This window comes from Pongo abelii, chromosome 18, assembly GCF_028885655.2.
Source record: "Pongo abelii isolate AG06213 chromosome 18, NHGRI_mPonAbe1-v2.0_pri, whole genome shotgun sequence".
NCBI classification, from domain to species: domain Eukaryota; kingdom Metazoa; phylum Chordata; class Mammalia; order Primates; family Hominidae; genus Pongo; species Pongo abelii.
The window spans coordinates 83,972,172-83,990,968 of NC_072003.2; the positions used below are offsets into that span (position 1 = coordinate 83,972,172).

The 18,797-nt window shown below is 48.6% G+C and overlaps 1 protein-coding gene across 1 annotated transcript in view; it reads right to left on the reverse strand.

The window, feature by feature from the left end:
* Nucleotides 1-710: 710 nt before the first annotated feature.
* COTL1 (coactosin like F-actin binding protein 1) overlaps nt 711-18,797 on the reverse strand; it is a 52,495-nt gene continuing 34,408 nt past the window's right edge. Inside the window, exon 4 of the mRNA XM_024233379.3 lies at nt 711-2,071. Coding sequence (XP_024089147.2) covers nt 1,961-2,071 — 111 coding nt within the window. The 3' untranslated portion in view covers nt 711-1,960. The remainder of the gene's footprint in view (nt 2,072-18,797) is intronic.

Here is an 18,797-nt window from a genome sequence, read left to right on the forward strand (position 1 = left end):
GCTTTTCCTAAAAAGGCAGACGGGAGTTCTGGCCACTCAAAAAGAATCACTACCTGTGGTCCCATTGCTATCCCAAATGTGTGGCCTCCCCCTCCCGGCTCCCCTCACAAGCCACAGCACCAGGGACTTCGAGAGATCTCAGTTCAAATCCCAGCTTTGGCCGGGTGTGGTGGCTCACGCCTGTAATCCCAACACTTTGGGAGGCCAAGACGGGCAGATCACCTGAGGTCAGGAGTTTGAGACCAGCCTGGCCAACATGGCGAAACTCCATCTCTACTAAAAATACAATAATTAGCCAGGCATGGTGATGGGTACCTGTAATCCCAGCTACTATGGAGGCTGAAGCAGGAGAATCTCTTGAACCTGGGAGACGGAGGTTGCAGTGAGCTGAGATCTCCCCACTGCACTCCAGCCCGGGCCACAGAGTGAGACTCTGTCACCAAAAAAAAAAAAAAAAAAATCCCAGCTCTGCCACTTTCTATCTGGGTGACCTCGGGTGAATGAGTCCCTCTGAGCCTCAGTTTTCAGGAAATGGGGACAAAAGCAGCACCTGTTTCTTATGGTTGCTAAGAATTAAATAAGCTATTGAACGTGAATGTGCCCGGCCCCAGCAGCTCCGCAAACACCTATTAAATCTGAAGGTGATGATGCCTGCCTTTGTTTTTACAGCAACAAAAAGAACTTTGTAGGACAAATCAGAAACCAAACTGTTTTCTGAAAAACAAAAAAAAACATTTATTTCTGTAAACTGTCTGAGTGCAGAGATGTTCTTTACAATCCCAATACAGTACAGATTTCTTCCCCAAAACGAAATGAGCAAGGAAAAAAAGAAAAAGAGCTATATCAAATGTGCTCATGAAGAACCAAGCCAATCTCACCTTTCTTTAAAAACAAAACAAAACGATCCTTTTGAATGTGTGGTGCAGGCGTAGGATTGAAGCCGCAGGCTTTTCGGGTGCTGTGAGCCCAGGGCTTTGCTCAGCTCACAGCTAGCGCGGCGGGCGGAGCAACCCTTCGGCCCGAGCCATCCTCGTAGCTTGCACAGAAGCTTCCTGAACCTAAGGGATCCGTTCCCAGCTCTCCTTACATTCTCAGTCCCCACACTGGGCCTCTCTCCCTAACGATCTCGTCGCTTTGGGAGCCCCTGAAGTGAACCCTAAAATACTCCCTCTGTCAACTCTGGGCTCAGACCTTTGCCCTTCTCTGTGTCACAAGGAAATTTCGGTCAAGAGGGCGGGAACAGGTGGTTTCAGACCGTGCAGCAAAGCCACTGCCAGGCAAGTTTTAAGGCAAATTTTATCTCTTCTTATTCAGTCTGAGCCAGACCTAACCTTCTCACCACCGAGCAATCCTGCCTCTGCTGGACATGCATCTTAGGCAACTCTGGATGGAGGTGGGATGAGGGAGCCCGGGGCAGATACCAGGAGGTCTGGGCCTGAGCAGGGAATGGACGTGTGTGCTTATGAAGGCTGCAGGCACCGGGCGCAGCTCTTGGCCCAGCTGCCCCTCAGTGGTACACAGGAAGCAGGGCCCAAGAAAACTGAGATGGCAAAACAGGCCCGGGCTCTGGAAAGCAACGTGAGGTCATGCAGATCTCACTAGGCAGACCTCGTCGCGTGGAAGAGAAATGCCAGGAAAAGGGGTCACTGCAGGAGGCACCTCGGATCTGATGGCAGGCAGGACCTTGCATCAAAATGGTTTTTCTTTAGAACAAAAAAGACGGGGAGAAAAGAAAAAGAAGATCAAAGAAAGAGGTTCCATGAGCGTCATGAGATAGGACACAGCAGGGTTCTAAGGGAAGCAGGAAGGCGGGGGCTGCGGACACAGGGTGGCGGGCGCTGCCTCTCATGGCTTCTTTTCTCCCTGGTGGGCTGGTGGGCTAGTAGCTGAGGCCGGCGGTCCTCTCCCCCGGGGAGCAGGCAGATGACTTTGGCAAGGGGCGGTGTGGGGGGGGCTGGGGTTACTCCGTCTGGGCGTCGTAATTGGCTCCCCCCGCCTTCTTCAGCTCGCTCTTGATGAAATCTTCCTCCAGCTCCTTCCGATCACTGATCACAAACTCCTTAGCGAAATTCTGCAAGAACAAAGGAAAACACAGCGTTCCTATTAAGAAGGAAGGCACAGGACGTGAGGGTGGCTCAGGCAACACACTGGGAAGCAAAGCACTGAAAACCCTGACGAGGGATGGAAATGGAAATTCAGCAGCAGAGTCAATGGAAATTCAGCAGCAGAGTCATCTGGCAGAAAAAACCTGACTGGGGAGGAGGGAGTGGGGCAGATCTGATGCTGCGTCTTCCCATGTCCGTGGGGATGGCCCGAGGAAGCTGGGGCTTGAATTTTGGCTGTGTTACCTTGGCCAAATCCCTTCAATTCTCTGTGCTTCAACTTCCTTATCTGTAAAAAAACTATCTTGTCAGGAGAATAATAGGTTACGAGGTTGGAAAGGCACACAGGTGTGCTGGTAAATGTTTAACACCAGGCACTCCAAAAAAAGAAAAGGACAAAAGCTCAGATTGGTGTCTTTTGCTCATTTCCATGATGTAAATAGTCCCACAGTGGCTGATGTCAAGCTATCAAAGTGATGTCACCATATGTGGAGGTGGAAGGAGACAGGCGTAACTGACTCTCGCCAGCTGGGACAAGCAAGCTTCAGCCATCAATGTTCCTAATGATGCAGGAGCCTCCAGTCCTGGGTCTGCCATGGGCTCTCCACCCGCACTGAGTTACACGAGGGTAGAGGCTCTGCCTTCATTCAACAAATACCATGCCAGGCTGTGGGGCTACAGGGCTCAGCAAAATGGATGCAGTCACTCTTTCCTCTTGGAGTACACAGGTTTCACCCATAGAACCGGCAGGCACCCATGGTGCACTCAGTAAACGCCTGTGGCATGAATGAGGGAACCAGGTGACCTGGCTTATCAGACAGCCCTAAGCCATGATGATACATAGTTACTGCCATATGTGGATCATAAGACTTTAACAAACAAAATTTCAGGATGATGATGGACAACTTGACAAAAAAAAGCTATCAAAACCACAAATAACAAGTCTAAAGGTAAGAAAATCATCCACATTTAAAAAAAAAGCCCATAAGGAAATAACATAAACAATGACCACCATTTTTTTTTCTTCTTGAGAGAAAAGCCTGTTGCCCAGGCTGGAGTGCAGTGGCGCAATCTCGGCTCACTGCAACGTCTGCCCCTAGGGTTCAAGCCATTCTCATGTCTCAGCCTCCCAAGTAGCGGGAACTACAGGCGCTCACCACCACACCCGGCTAATTTTTGTATTTTTAGTAGAAGCAGGGTTTCGCCATGTTGGCCAGGCTGGTCTCAAACTCCTGGCCTTAAGTGATCCGCTGCCCAGCTTGGCCTCCCAAGGTGTTGGCATTACAGGCGTGAGCCACCACGCCCGGCCAACCACAATTATTAAGCACTTATGTGTATCGGCACAGTGCCGCGGTACTAAGAATGACACACAGTAGTAAATATGAATCATGGAAGGTGGAAGCAACCCCTATGTCCATCAACAGGGGAGTGGATTATCAAAACACGGTCCGTCCACACAATGGAATATTCCTCAGCCACAGAGAGGAATGAAGCGCTGCTACACGCAACTATGTGGATGAACCTGGAAAACAGGATGCTGAGTGAAAGAAGCCAGGCATGAAGACCATGTATTGTCAGCTGCCATTGGTATAAATGTCTAAAAAAGGCAAAGCCATACAGACAGAAAGCAGACTCGTGGTTACACAGAGCTGGAGATGGGAACAGGAAATGATAGAGATGTTCTAAAATTGGGATTATGGTGATGGGTGCACAATTCCGCAAATTCACGAAAAAGTACTGAAAAAGTACACTTAGGATGACTCGATTTTGTAGTATATACATTATACCTCAATCGAGTTCTTTTTAAAAAGGCCCGTAAGGTGATCAACATTATTTCCATTTTAAAGGTGAGAAAACAAAGGCTGGAGATTACAATGCTTGTCCGAAGTCAGACAACCAGAAGGTCCAGTTGACGCCAAAGCTGGCATCTTGAAAGAGCCACCATCTCCTTTTGGGGTGATGAAAAAGTTTTGGAAATAGACAGAGGTAGGGCTGTATGTATGGAAACATACAACACTGTGAATGTTCTGCAAGTCACTGAATTGTACACTTTAAAATGGTTCGGGCCGGGTGCGGTGGCTCACGCCTGGCATCCCAGCACTTTGGAGGCCGAGGCAGGCAGATCACCTGAGGTCAGGAGTTCGAGACCAGCCTGGCCAACATGGCGAAACCCCATCTCTACTAAAAATACAAAAATTAGCTGGGCACAATGGCAGGCGCCTGTAATCCCAGCTACTCAGGAGGCTGAGGCAGAAGAATCACTTGAGCCCAGGAGGCAGAGCTTGCAGTGAGCCAAGATCACACCACTGCACTCCAGCCTGGGTGACAGGGTGAGATCTGCCTCAAAATAAATACATAAACATAAAAATAAAAAGGTTCATTTTGTGTTAAATGAATTCCACCACAATTAAAAAATAAAAAACAAAAAAGTCGCCATATCGCCAAGAATGATGAGCCCAGGGGCATCCTCAAGGTCAAGCTTTACAATAAAAAGACAATGCATTTGGCATGCAAAGCCACTGAGAACACTAACAAAGTGGAGAACGGGAGGTTAATTTTTATCAAGCAGCTGATGTGTGCCAGGAACAGCCTCACTCATGTTCTCGTTCAGCCCTCAGTATATTAGCTTTATTTTATTTTACTTTTTGAAGATAAGGCTCATGGGCTGGGCTTGGAGAGATTTGCCCAGAATGACAAAACACCCTTTAGATCCTTTCTGTTCCCACGCCACTATAGTGTGTTACTAAGTGTATGTGATCAGTGCAATGAAAGAACACAAGTTGGATGTAAGAGCCAGAAAGGAGAATTGAGAATTAATGTATTTCTCAACCCTGAGCCCCACGGCATGAGGGAGGGGCAGAGAGCTTTCAGAAGGAGGAAGCCAAGAGCTTAAGATGCTTATAGAAGAAAGTCCAAAGTTCCTCTGCTTTGTGATAGCTATATATGGCAACCTACAGAAATAAGAACACTTGAAGTTCGAGTCGGTTAGCTATTAGAAGATTTAGATTAAGAAAAATAAGTTTGAGAGCCATGGATGGTGGCTCACGCCTGTAATCCCAGCACTTTGGGAGGCTGAGGTGAGCAGATCATGAGGTCAGGAGATCGAGACCAGCCTGGCCAACATGGTGAAACCCCGTCTCTACTAAAAATACAAAAATTAGCTGGGTGTAGTGGCACGCACCTGTAATCCCAGCTACTCAGGAGGCTGAGGCAGGAGAATGGCTTGAACCTGGGAGGCAGAGATGGCAGTGAGCCAAGATGGCACCACTGCACTCCAGCCTGGAAACAGAGCGAGACTCCGTCTCAAAAAAAGAAAAATAAGTTTGATAAGGTCTAAGAAATCTCAAATGAAAGATACATGGAGCTAGGCACAGGCCAACCTAAAACCACAAGTACTTAGGAAATCAAATTATAATGAAACAAAAAGAAGCAAAACAGACAGCAGATCTAGTAAAACATAACAATAAATGTAAATGAACAAAATTACCTTTAAAAATGCTATGTTTCAAACTACAAAAAAAAAAAATCCCTCAAGCCTTGTACTACATACCAGAGACATATTTAAAATCAAAAGATTAGCTGAAAAATGATTCCAAGTTATACAAACAAAAGTATATACAAAAGCAACCATATGATCTCTGAAAACGTTTAAAGCAAACTGAATCTCACAAGATAAACAGGGTCATCCTGCAACTTGATAACCCTCCTGGCTCAGCTGATGTTCTTTCCTTTCTGCTCAGTAGAAAATAGAATGGAAGGTTATTTTCCCTGTTGAAGGGCTGTTTTTATTATCAGTACTTAGAGAGGTCTTAAAAGACAAGTCGTCCAGCAATCCGATTACTGCCAAAAAGCAAAGGGTTAGAAAGCAAGCGTCTTAACACATTGAACTGGCTCACACCTAAAAGTCCTGTATTCATATTTCATTTCCAATTTATCCTCAGGGGAACACAGACAGAATGTGCAAAATTGAGTCTTCCCTCATTCCTTACTGCTTTATTTTTTTTTTCCTTTTTTGCCTCTTCCAATGACCAAGAAAGACAAAACTTTAAACATTTCTGAAGCTACAGTGACCGTGGCCATGCTCTAGGCCCCTTTAGAACAGACCCCAGATTCTCTGTTCGGAAGAATCCTGACATACTGCCTCCAGGGGTGGGCTGAAGACCTTGTATTCAGACATGAGCCTGTTGGCTCCCTTCGCCTTCAGTCTGGCTGACAGCTGGTGCATTTGGCTCTGCTCCCCTCCTCACACAAGAGTTCCTGCCACGTGACTGCCAAGGTGTACAGCCTGGGACTCGATGCAGCCCACACCGGTGCAAAGCCGAGCAGAAAGAAGGGATGGACGGAGGACACTGGAGGTCCGGGCTCCCTCTGGGCCTTAGTATCACCATGGACTCATAGACAGCAGGGCTGGTGGTCCTTAGAGGTCATCTTTTGCCCCTCAATTCAGAAGGGGAAACTGAGACTTGGCGAGTGACACCATGAGGCTGGTTAAGCGGCAGTCATCTCCCAGCCCACTGCTCTCCACCCTTGCACCTGGGTCCACTCATCTCTCCCCCATGCCCATCAGCTTCCCTCTCCTCTTTGTGTCTCCTCCTCGTGCTGCTCCTGTGTCTTGTCCACCCCTTCGCTGTTCTTTGAGCCTGGCAGTGACTCCTAGCACCTTCCAAATAAAGTGTCTGCATCTCAATCCAATCATCCCCCTGGGACCGGCTCCCCACTGTCACCTCACTGGCAGACTGGTCATGCACGGGCCCATTGCCTGGACGTCACGTGGACACATGGGTGAGACGGGCCTGTGACCAACAGTGGTCAGTTACCTTGGAGCAAGAGCTGCACCCCAGCCTGCTCCTGAGTGGACACCAAGCTGCTCCCACCTTCTATAGGGCCAGCAGCAACTCTGCAGGGGCCCAGGTGGTCAGGCCGCATGGAGGGGGTACTGCAGGCCTCCATCCTACACGGGGTGCTCTCAAGCCCCCAGAGGCTTACAAAGGTGAGCCAGCACCTTCCATTCAGGGCGTGGACTCCACAGAATGTCCCCAAAATGTCTGACCTGAGCCTCAGCCTAAAAACCAACTGAAAACAACCTCCACACCTCTCCACCTCCATGCCTTCCAGCGGCTCCCGTGAGATAAGGGAGTTGCAAGCACCACTGGGGAGTGGGCTTCATTGCATGTCTTCAAAATGAGGCAGAAGCCGGGCAAAAACGGCTCTGGGCAGACGGACTCTGACTTGGGAGCAATGCCTGAGACTGGAGGGAGCCTGCGTGGAGCAGCTGAAGTCTGCCTTGCACCTGAGGCTGGAAACCACAGGGAACATATGTATGCAAAGCGTGGCCACCCCTACACCACACATACCTCTTCAAAACACAGCACTTGCCAGCACCCACATGCCACCAACACCCACGGGGGCAGGGGCAGGTGGCAAGACTCAGGAGGCAAGTCCTTCATCAGAAGGAGACTTCCAGGGCCTAGAGCAATGCGGACATATACAGAATTTTAAATTTTCTTTTTTTGAAACACAGTCTCACTCAGTCACCCAAGCTGGTGTGCAGTGGTGCAATCTCGGCTCACTGCTGGCTCAACCTCCTAGGTTCAAGCGATCCTCCCGCCTCTGCCTTCCTAGTAGCTAGAACTACAGGCACAAGCCACCACGTCCAGCTGATTTTTGTATTTTTCTGTAGAGACGTGGTTTCGTCATGTTGCCCAGGCTGGTCTCCAACTCCTGGGCTCAAGCGATCCACCCGTCTTGGCCTCCCAAAGGCCAGAATTTTGAACTTTCTTTCTTTCTTTCTTTTTTTTTTTTTTTTTTAGACAGGTCTCACTCTGTCACCCATGCTGCCAGGCTGGAGTGCATTAGTGCAATCTCAGCTCACTGCAACCTCCACCTCCGGTGCTGAAGCAGTCCTACCACCTCAGCCCCCGAAGTAACTGGGACTACAGGTACACACCACCACGCCCGACTAATTTTTCTTTTTTTTTGGTAGATAATGGGGTTTTACCATGTTGCCCAGGCTGGTCTCAAACTCCTGAGCTGAAGTGATCCACTGACCTCGGCCTCTCAAAGTGCTAGAATTACAGGCGTGAGCCACTGTGCCTGGCCGGGAATTTTCAATTTGCTACTAGCCACATTGAAAAATGTAAAAAAGAAACCAGTGCCATTAATTTTAATAGTATTTTAACTAATCCAATATATGCAAAATATTGTCAGTTCCACAATATAATCAATGCTAAAAGTTACTGACGAGGTCCTTTACATTCATTTCTTTTGAACCCAGCCTTAGAAACGCTGTGTGCCCTCCAGGTATACGGCACACAGTGATATGGCTGGGTGCGCTTTCAGGCGCTCAGTGGCCACATGTGGCCGGCAACAGCACAGGTCTAGACAGAACATGAAAGAGTCTGAAAGAATAATGTGATCAGGCAAAGAGAATCATGAATTGCAGAGCATTAGAGCCCATCTGAGGGGGGTGGACATCTGCGCCACATCCAGATCTGGGTGGTGGCTTCAAAGGTATGCAACATGAACATTCAAAATACACAAAACTTGGGCCAGATGCAGTGGCTCGTGCCCAGCACTTTGGGAGGCCGAGGTGAGTGGATCACCTGAGGTCAGCAGTTCAAGACCAGCCTGGCCAACATGGTGAAACCCCATCTCTACTAAAAATACAAAGAATTAGCTGGGTGTGAGAGGTGGCAGAATCGCTTGAACCGGGGAGGCGGAAGTTGCAGTGAGCTGAGATCGCACCATTGCACTCCAGCCTGTGCGACAAGAGCGAAACTCTGTCTCAAAAAAAAATATATATATATACGTATATACACACGCACGCACACACACACACACACACACAAACTCATCGAGTAGTATTCCTAAGATCTGTGCGTTTTACTTTATGTAAACTGTGTTTCAGTTAAAATAGTGAAGGGAGGTGGGGTGCGGTGGCTCATGCCGGTAATCCCAAGCACTTTGGGAAGGCGAGGAGGGAGGATCGCTTGAGCCCCGGAGTTCAAGACCAGCCTGGGGAACATAGTGGGACCCTGTCTCTACAAATAATAATAATAATAATAATAATAGTAATAAATAGCCAACAGTGGTGGTGTGCGCCTATTCTCCCAGCTACTTGGGAGGCTGAGGCAGGAAGATCACTTGAGCCTGGGAGGTCGAGGCTGCTGTGAGCCATGATCGCACCACTGCACTCCACCCTTGAGACCTGCCATTCACCTCTTCATTACATAGAGGACCAGCAGCAACTCAGAGAGGGGACACAATTCATCCCAGGGGACACAGCAACTTCCCGGCAGGGCCCTGGGGATGCGTTCCTGGTGCCAGCCCCACTTTCTCCCCACATCCCACCTCCAGGGGCTGCTCTAGACTGCCAAGCCCTCAAGGAAGCTGCCAACCTGCCAGAGACTGCACAGCAACATGTGTCAGTCTGGGGGCACTGTCACCTGTGGCTGAAGAAAGCTCTTTGTTTTGTCTAGGAACTCGGTGTCGCTCTCTCATAGCTGCCAGACGGGGGACTTCTCTTTTCTTGCCAAAGCAGGATTTTTTTCCAAGGGCCTCATCCAACTAAGTCTCACTCCAAGCAGCTGGAGCTGCTTGAATGGTTTGGAATTATGCAACCAGCAAGTGGAAGACAAGTTTTTTTGTTTTTGTTTTTTTTGAGATGGACTCTCACTCTGTTGCCCAGGCTGGAGTGCAATGGTGCGATCGGCTCACTGCAACCTCTGCCTCCCGGGTTCAAGTGATTCTCCTGCCTCTACCTCCTGAGTAGCTGGGATTACAGGCAACCACCACCACGCCTGGCTAATTTTTGTATTTTTAGTAGAGACGGGGTTTCACCATGTTGGCCAGGCTGGTCATAAATGAAGACAAGTTTTGTCCCTGTGACCTTTCTCAAGTGCTTACGGATTCATGCCTCAAAGATGCAAAACAAACATCCAACGAAACTTGTCTCCACCTTTCTGAGGAGGGTAACATAGCAGAGGGTACGGGTTAGGTACAGGGACTCTGTAAGAGTCTAGCCGTCTATTTGCAAGGCTGGATTTTAAAGTGCATGTTCTCCTATCTTCGTTTTAAATCATCCTTTTCTCATTTATTTATTTATTTATCTTTTGAGATGAAGTTTTTGTTCTTGTCACCTAGGCTAGAGTGCAGTGGCGCAATCTCAGCTCACTGCAACCTCCACCTCCCAGATTCAAGTGATTCTCCTGCCTCAGCCTCTCGAGTAGCTGGAATCACAGGTGCCCACCACCACGCCTGGCTAATTTTTGTATTTTTAGTAGAGACGGGGTTTCACCATGTTGGCCAGGCTGGTCTTGAACTCCTGACCTCAGGTGATCCACTCACCTCAGCCTCCCAAATTGCTGGGATTACAGGCATGAGCCACCATGCCCAGCCCACCCTTATTTTTTTTAAATTTATTTTCATTTTTTGAGATGGAGTCTCGCTCTGTCGCCCAGACTGGAGTGCAGTGGGGCGATCTCAGCTCACCACAACCTCCACTTCCAGGTTCAAGCAATTCTCCTGCCTCAGCTTCTGAAGTAGCTGGGATTACAGGCACGTACCACCACGGCTGGCTCATTTTTATATTTTTATTAGAGACAGGGTTTCATCATGTTGGCCAGACTGGTCTCGAACTCCTGGCCTCAAGTGATCTCCCCGCCTCGGCCTCCCAAAGTGCTGGGATCACAGGCATGAGCCACCACACCTGACCCCTTTTCATTTTTTAATGGCTCCCAACTGCCCGGGTTTAAACCCCAGCATGCTGGGAGTAGGTCCGGGCCAAATACAAACAGGCACCATTGTCCACAGGCATCTCCAGTGGCCTGAGCCTCCCTGGGGACTCAACCTCCCTGAGCCTGAGACTCCTCATCTGCAAATGGGGACAACAGCAGTTGCACATCCTAGGGCTGTTGTGAGGGTTGTATGAGCATAAAAGGGGCTTGCACACTTGATGAGAATGCCTGGTACAAAGCGGAGTGCTCAACAGTCAGAGAGAATGTTCTACAGGACTGTGGGTTCACCTTCATTCTCAGGATCGTTAGGGGAATTTGAGATTTAATGAAGTTCCCTCAGCCACTCAGAATGAAGACACAGGCAGTAGCTAGTTCCTCTTCTCATTCCTAACGTTTATTTTTTAACAAAGGGAAGTCCCAGGAATTCCTTGGAATAACCAAGTCAGTGAAACTGGCAGAGAGAAGATGACAAATCCGGCTGCAAACCCCAAAGCCAGGCCCAGGGTTAGCTTCAGGGAACAAGGAGGCCTGTTGGGGTACAAGTGTAGGGTCTGCTACTCAGGAGTGTTTGGCCTATGAGGATATTCCTAACCAATGCAGAGAATGTGGGTGCAGGGGAAGCTCCGGGGAGAAAACATGAGTGGGGATTCTTGGGCAGTTCCATTTGTGAAGTCAGGAATGCATATTTCTATGAAGTGGGGCCCAGGAGAGGAACTGATCTTCATTGTATTGAAAGACAATGAAAGCGACACAATTTGTTCTTCCCAAGAACACACGTTAGTAAACACCTGTCATATGCCATACACTCTCCTAGGCTCTGGGAAGTCAAAATTCTGGTACTTACTGGTCTCTCTGACAGACTGAGAATAGAAAAATAGAAGCAGCAGGCTCTGAAATGCCCGGAAGGCAGTATTTAATGGCTCTGGGCCCTGGTTTCCACCTCTGTGAAAGAGGAAGGCTGGACAACAGGGTTCCCCAGCCTTTCCCCACCAGTCATCCAGGGATCCTACACCAAAGCCTCCACAGCGCATAGACACGGAACGAAGTTCCACCAGGGACACGAGATCCTAGGGCAATGGGGAAACCTGGCACGGAAAAGTCAGCTTTGGGATCAGAGCATGGCTCTCCCAATGAAGGCTGCATGCTGGCTTCAGGTCCGTCCCAAACCCTCGCAACGAGGTGTGGGGACTAGAATCTCCCCTCCCACAGGCATAAGATGGGGCCGGGGATAGACAAGACATGTGCTGGACACATGAATGTGTCTTTTCCACAAGTGGGTGACGATGACTAATAAACCAAAGACCGTGAACTGCTGAAGAAACACAGCCACAGTCCCCAGCACCCTGCATCTTGCTAGGAGACAAGGCACTCTCCAAGGAACAGGAGCCAAATGAAAACGCACAGCTATGAAACCCACTGGGCACCCGCTGCCAACCCCACCGAGGCCCCTACATCTCCCTCCCACAACTATTCAAAGTGCTTGAAAGACCGAGGTTTTAAAAATTCTACCAGCAAGGTATAATTTACTCAAAAGGAATGGGTTCTTTTTTGTTTGTATGTTTTGTTTTGGTTTTGGTTTCTTGAGACAGAGTCTTGCTCCGTTGCCCAGTCTGGAGTACAGTGGTACCATCTTGGCTCACTGCAACCTCTGCCTCCTAGGTTCAAGCAATTGTCCTGCCACAGTCTCCCAAGTAGCTGGGACTACAGACATGCGCCACCACACCCAGCTAATTTTTGTATTTTTAGCAGAGACAGGGTTTCACCATGTTGGCCAGGCTGGTCTTGAACTCCTGACCTCAGGTGATCCGCCTGCCTCAGTCTCCCAAAGTGCTGGGATTACAAGCATCAGCCACCATGCCTGGCTGGAACAGGTTCTTATAATAGGCATGAGTCATTATAGATAAAGGGAAAAACTAACAGATCAAAATGGCACGGGCTAGGGTTTGACAGATTCAGGAACAAAGACACCCGTGTCAAACCCTCGTAGCTCAGGAGTGACGCAACCCTGCCGTAGTTGGGGAACAAAAGCCAAGACAGAGGCACACGGCTGTATTTCCGGTGGACACAGGGTAACCATCTAATGAAGATGGAAGGCATGGCATCCTAGAAGCACACTGTGACGTCCTAGAAGCACGCTGTGAGTGTTCTGGCCAAAACCAAATAAGGGTGGCTGTTCCTATGCCTGGATCTGTGACCCCAACAGGGCCCCCGACCTCTTCAGCATTTGGGCAACTGCCTGGAGTCTAAAGCTCGGCTTTCCTGACCACAGAGATTTACAGAAGCCCCAAACGCACCTTGCCTAATTTCTAACTACGGCTTCATCTAGACCAGGCATGGAAAGCATGTGGGAAACACACTCTCCTCTCTCCAGTGTCCACAGCAGACATCACAAATTAATCATGGCACTTTCCCCACCGAGTCCAGGCTTAACCTCAGAATCCCCCTTAACCCGGAGCTCCAAATAGCCCAGGCTTATTGATCAGTTGACAAGCTACAGATTAAATCCAGGTTCAGATCTTCAACTTCTGCCCCACCAAAACTGTGCCCAGCATTTCTTGTTCCTCAGCCACATCCATGTTTGGGGATTTTTCCCAAAGAAATAACAGAATTTTTTAAAAATAACAACATACATACTCAAAGATGTTCATTGCCAGTAAATACCAGGCTGTTTCCATTTTTCAGCAAAAGTTGGATAAATAAGTAAATACTATCTACGTAACACTTCATATACGCCAGGCACTTATTATACATGGTATCTTATTGAATTTTCACAATTCCACGAGTGAGATATTATCATACACATTTTTCAGATGAGAAAATTGAGGACAAGGGAAGTGAAGTAGCCAGCAGATCACAGGATTCACTCCACGCCAGGGAACCCACCAGGTGGAGGAACAGACACACACAGGCATGCACACACACAAACAGATATGCACACAGCAACACACACACACGCAAGCATACACACACACAGAGGCATGCACCTACACAAGTGCACACACACACAGGCATGCACCCACACAAGTGCACACACACACAGGCATGCACCTACACAAGTGCACACACACACAGGAATGTACCCACACAGGTGCACACACACACAGGCATGCACACACCCTCTCACACACATACATGCACATGCACATACAGGCATGCGCAGACATACACACACAGACACACAGGGATGTGTCCACACAAACATATACACACACAGGTGCATAGAAACACAGGTATGCACACACACATGCACATGCAGGCATGCATACACAGACACATGCATGCATACACACAGACACATGCATGCACACACAGGTGCACACACACAGACACATGCATGCACGCACAGGTGCACACGCACAGACACATGCATGCACGCACAGGTGCACACGCACAGACACATGCATGCCCGCACAGGTGCACACGCACAGACACATGCATGCCCGCACAGGTGCACACGCACAGATACATGCATGCACGCACAGGTGCACACAGACACATGCATGCATACACAGGTGCACACAGGTATGCACACACATGCACATCCAAGCATGCATACATACATATACACATGCATCCACACACATCCACACTCATACACAGGAGTGCACACACATACACATATATACACACAGGCACACACACATCCACTCCCACACACAGGCATGCACACACACCACCATACAGAGGTGTGCACACACACAAAATGGGTATCACAGACTTACATATGTTGTACTACATCCACTTACAAAATAATATTTGGCCATTACAATAATAAAAACAGGCTGGGCACAGTGGATCATGCCTGTAATCCCAGCACTTTGGGAGGCCCAGGCAGGCGGATCACCCAAGGTCAGGAATTCGCGACCAGTCTGGCCAACATGGCATCTCTATTAAAAATACCAAATTAGCTGGATGTGTTGCCATACACCTGTAGTCCCAGCTACTTGAGAGGCTGAGGCAGGAGAATCACTTGAACCAGGAGGCAGAGGTAGCCATGAGCCGAGATCGTGCCACTGCACTCCAGCCTGGGTGACAAGAACAAAATGCCATCTCAAAAAAAAAATTATAAAAACAAAAATCACTTATGAAATGTCAAGAGAAAGGACACAGGCTGTATCTCTGCTCTGCTAAAGGCTGTGGCAAGGGCTCCACGGGAAGGGGCAGACCCCTCTGTGTGAGGTGGGGGGTAGTGGCTGATCACTTAGCTCCTGCATTTTGTCAGAACCCTTTCGGCAAACCACAGCGACTTAGAATAAAACCACCACGGGGCAAAGACTAAGCGTGTGTGCTTGTTTCATAAGGGAATCTCACGAGGCAAGATGTCTGGGAACAAAGAATAACAAGAGGTGGACAAAAGCGTGCAGGGGTCCAGGGAAGGGTAAGAGAAGATGGGGAGGAAAGACACTTGTACACAGGGTAAGATTTAGAGTGCGGTGAGCCTTCGGCCTTTCTTGAAGGCTGGGAAACATGCACTTCACACACAAAGAGCTCTCCAGATTCATTTCTTCAGGTTAAGACCTGTACACGTTCGAATGCTGCATCCTCATGGCACAGCGACTGTATACCGTGCTAGCGACTGTGTCGGGAATCACTACACCAGAGCGTCCGGAGGCCAGCAGGTGCCTGGGGCAGGTATCAGGCTAGGGCAGGCTGGCAAAGGGCTGGCACTGGTCTGGAGTTTGGTGGAGGGCAGCCAGGTCACAGCCCACTGGGCAGAATTCTTTGCTTATTAAGGTGGCTTCATTTACATGCCAGGCCAAACCTAGGGTGCAGGGATCTCCTTCTTTCTCCTAGGAGACTGTTTTTTCCTCTAAGACTTTTTTTTTTGAGACAAAGTCTTGCTCTGTCGCCCACGCTGGAGTGCCACTGCATCCTCACAGTGGTGTGATCATAGCTCACTGCATCCTTGACCTCCTGGGCTCAGCCTCCCGAGTAGCTTGGACTATAGGTACATACCAACATGCTCGGCTAATTTTTTAATATTTTTTTGAAGAGGCAGGGTCTCACTATATTGCCCAGGCTGGTGTGGAACTCCTGGGCTCAAGCAATCCTCCCACTTCAGCTCCCCTAAGGGCTTTTAACCTCTTTAGTAAAAGATCCACAAAGCAGACACATCGCTCTTGAGTTTCAGATCTTCCCAGGGCTCCTCACTGCCCTCCCATTATAAAAGCCCTACATTTAAAGTGGCCTCCAGTCCCCCACCATCTGGCTTCCGCCTGAACACTCATCTTGGCTCAAGAACTAGTCCTCTTTAAGCCTCAGTTTCCTTATCTGTATATTGGGGTCAGTATAGCCCCTGGCTCATGGATGAGTAAGCCTGGCCCTCCGTATACGATACCTGATCCCACCATTCACAGGCTGCATGGGAGCTTTTCATTTTTCAATTGTGCAATTTGTGTTTTAAAAATATATGACATGAGGCTGGGCGCAGTGGCTCACGCCTGTAATGCCAGCACTTTGGGAGGCTGAGGCGGGCAGATCACCTGAGGTCAGTTTGAGACCAGACTGGCCAACATGGTGAAACCCCATCTCTACTAAAAATACAAAAATTAGGCTGGGCGTGGTGGCAGGCACCTGTGGTCCCAGCTACTTGAGAGGCTGAGGCAGGAGAACTGCTTGAACCCAGGAGGCGGAGGCTGCAGTGAGCCAAGATGTCGCCACTGCACTCCAGCCTCGCAACAGAGTGAGATTCCATCTAAAAACAAACAAACAAACAAATATATGTATGTATGTATGTATGTATGTATGTATGTATGTATGACATGAGCAACAAGAAGTGCCCCCGGCCTGAGCCCAGGCCCAGGTGAAATGCATCAAGCCAAAAAGGCCCTTCTGGTTATGCAAATACAGTCCTTCCATGAACCACTGGCTTAAGGAAGCGTAAACACTCCACATAGAAATAAACAGCTGAAACCCTTTGAAGGCAGCGAACAGTCTATGGATGGTCCACAGAGTGCTAAGTGGTAACTCATTCTTTGCAAGGGGGAGCAGCAGCCTTGTAAATCTCATCCCATGGAGGGTTGTAGCTTCTCCCGGCTGCCCCAGTCAGCTCTCACTCCTGCTTTCTCTAATTTTTTGTTGTCGATGGTGAGATGGAGTATCACTCTGTCGCCCAGGCTGCAGTGCAGGTGGCACAATCTTGGCTCACTCCAACCTCTTCCTCCTGGGTTCAAGCGATTCTCCTGCCTCAGCCTCCTGAGTAGCTGGGATTACAGGTGTGTGCCACTATGCCCAGCCTAATTTTTGTATTTTTAGTAGAGATGAGGTTTCCCCTTGTTGGCCTGGCTGGTCTCGAACTCCTGACCTCAGGCGATCTACCCGCCTTGGCCACCCAAAGGGCTGGGATTACAGGCATGAGCCACCGCACTCAGCCTCCTGCTTTCTATTGAAACAGAAGCAGAGATTTGGAAATTTCAACCTAGCCCCAAGTCCCCTGAGTGTAATTAGCTTCCACAATTTAATTTAATGCAGAGAACAGTTACTGAGCATTTATAAGCTTCTGTCCTGGTAATACACAAAGAGCCTACATGAGCAGATTCCTTTCTTCTTCTTTTTTTTTTTTTTTTTTTTTTGAGACGGAGTCTTGCTCTGTTTGCCCAGGCTGGAGTACAATGGTGCAATCTTGGCTCACTGCAACCTCTGCCTCCTGGGTTCAAGGGATTCTCGTGCCTCAGCCTCCCAAGTAGCTGGTAGCTGGGATTACAGGCACATGCCACCATATCCAGCTAATTTTTGTATTTTTAGTAGAGACGGGGTTTTACTATGTTAGCCAGGTTGGTCGCGAACCCCTGACCTCAAGTGATCCACCCACCTCAGCCTCCCAAAGTACTGGGATTACAGGCATGAGCCACTGCGCCCAGCCCATTTCTTAATTTTTAAAAATTATTTTAAAATAGAGATGCAGTCTCACTATGTTGCCCAGGCTGGTTTCAAGCTCCTGAGCTCAAGCAATCCACCTGCTCCAGCCTCAAAAAGTGCTAGGATTACAGGCATGAGCCACGGTGCCTGGCCTCATTTCTTCATTTCTTAGCCCTTGTTATGTACTAGCACACAGTAATCTTCCAGCACTAGGAGTACGATCACAAAGCAGCCATGGCTTCTGCCTTTTAGGAGATTATGTCCTTGTTAGTTACTTAATTATAATTCCTTAATTATAATGCTATCTAGACCATAGTAGATACAGATACAGGCACAATTAATTCTGATTGAGGCTGGTAGGAGAATGGGGTAAGAAATCAGGGTTTTGAAGGATGAATAGTTCACCAGGCATCAAAATGGAGAAGCCCTTTTCACACCCACTGCTTTTCTTTAATCATTCCAACCACTCTGTGAAATTTTACATTCTCTTTTTCCTAAGCGAAAACACAGAAATTCTAGTGATAAATACCTGCCCAAAGTCCTACACCTGTGAGCTGATGGAGCCAGAATATCAACTTGAGTCTCACTCCCCTACATGCCATAACTTTCTCCATTTCACACAGCAGCATTTTTTTAAAGTAAGCACAGAGCAACAAAGTTCACGTTCCAGTTTAAAGTTTCCACCATCAAGGAAGATTGAGAATCAGGAAATTTAAAAACTAATTTCATGTGCAACACGAGTCTACAAAAGGAGTGTCCAGCCCTGCTTGCGGCCTTCGAACCTCTTCCCTGGTGCCAGAAGGCTTGGGAAATGTGCGGTGTGGTGAAGTGGCCGTGTCGGGGCTCTGAGCCCACAGCCTGGATTCCAGGCATAGCTTTGCCATGTCCAAGCACCCGGACCTTGAGCAAGATACTCAGCTTCCTCGGATCCCAAGCTCCTCATCTATAAAACATGGCAAGTGGCAGACCTGGCCTCGTGAAGGACAAATGATTTAATATACGGAAAGTCCTTCAGAGAGCGTCAGACACATAGTAGGGCCACAATAAAACTATTGTTATTCATATTATTGCCACATTGGTAACCAAGAGAGGCCCTCAGAGG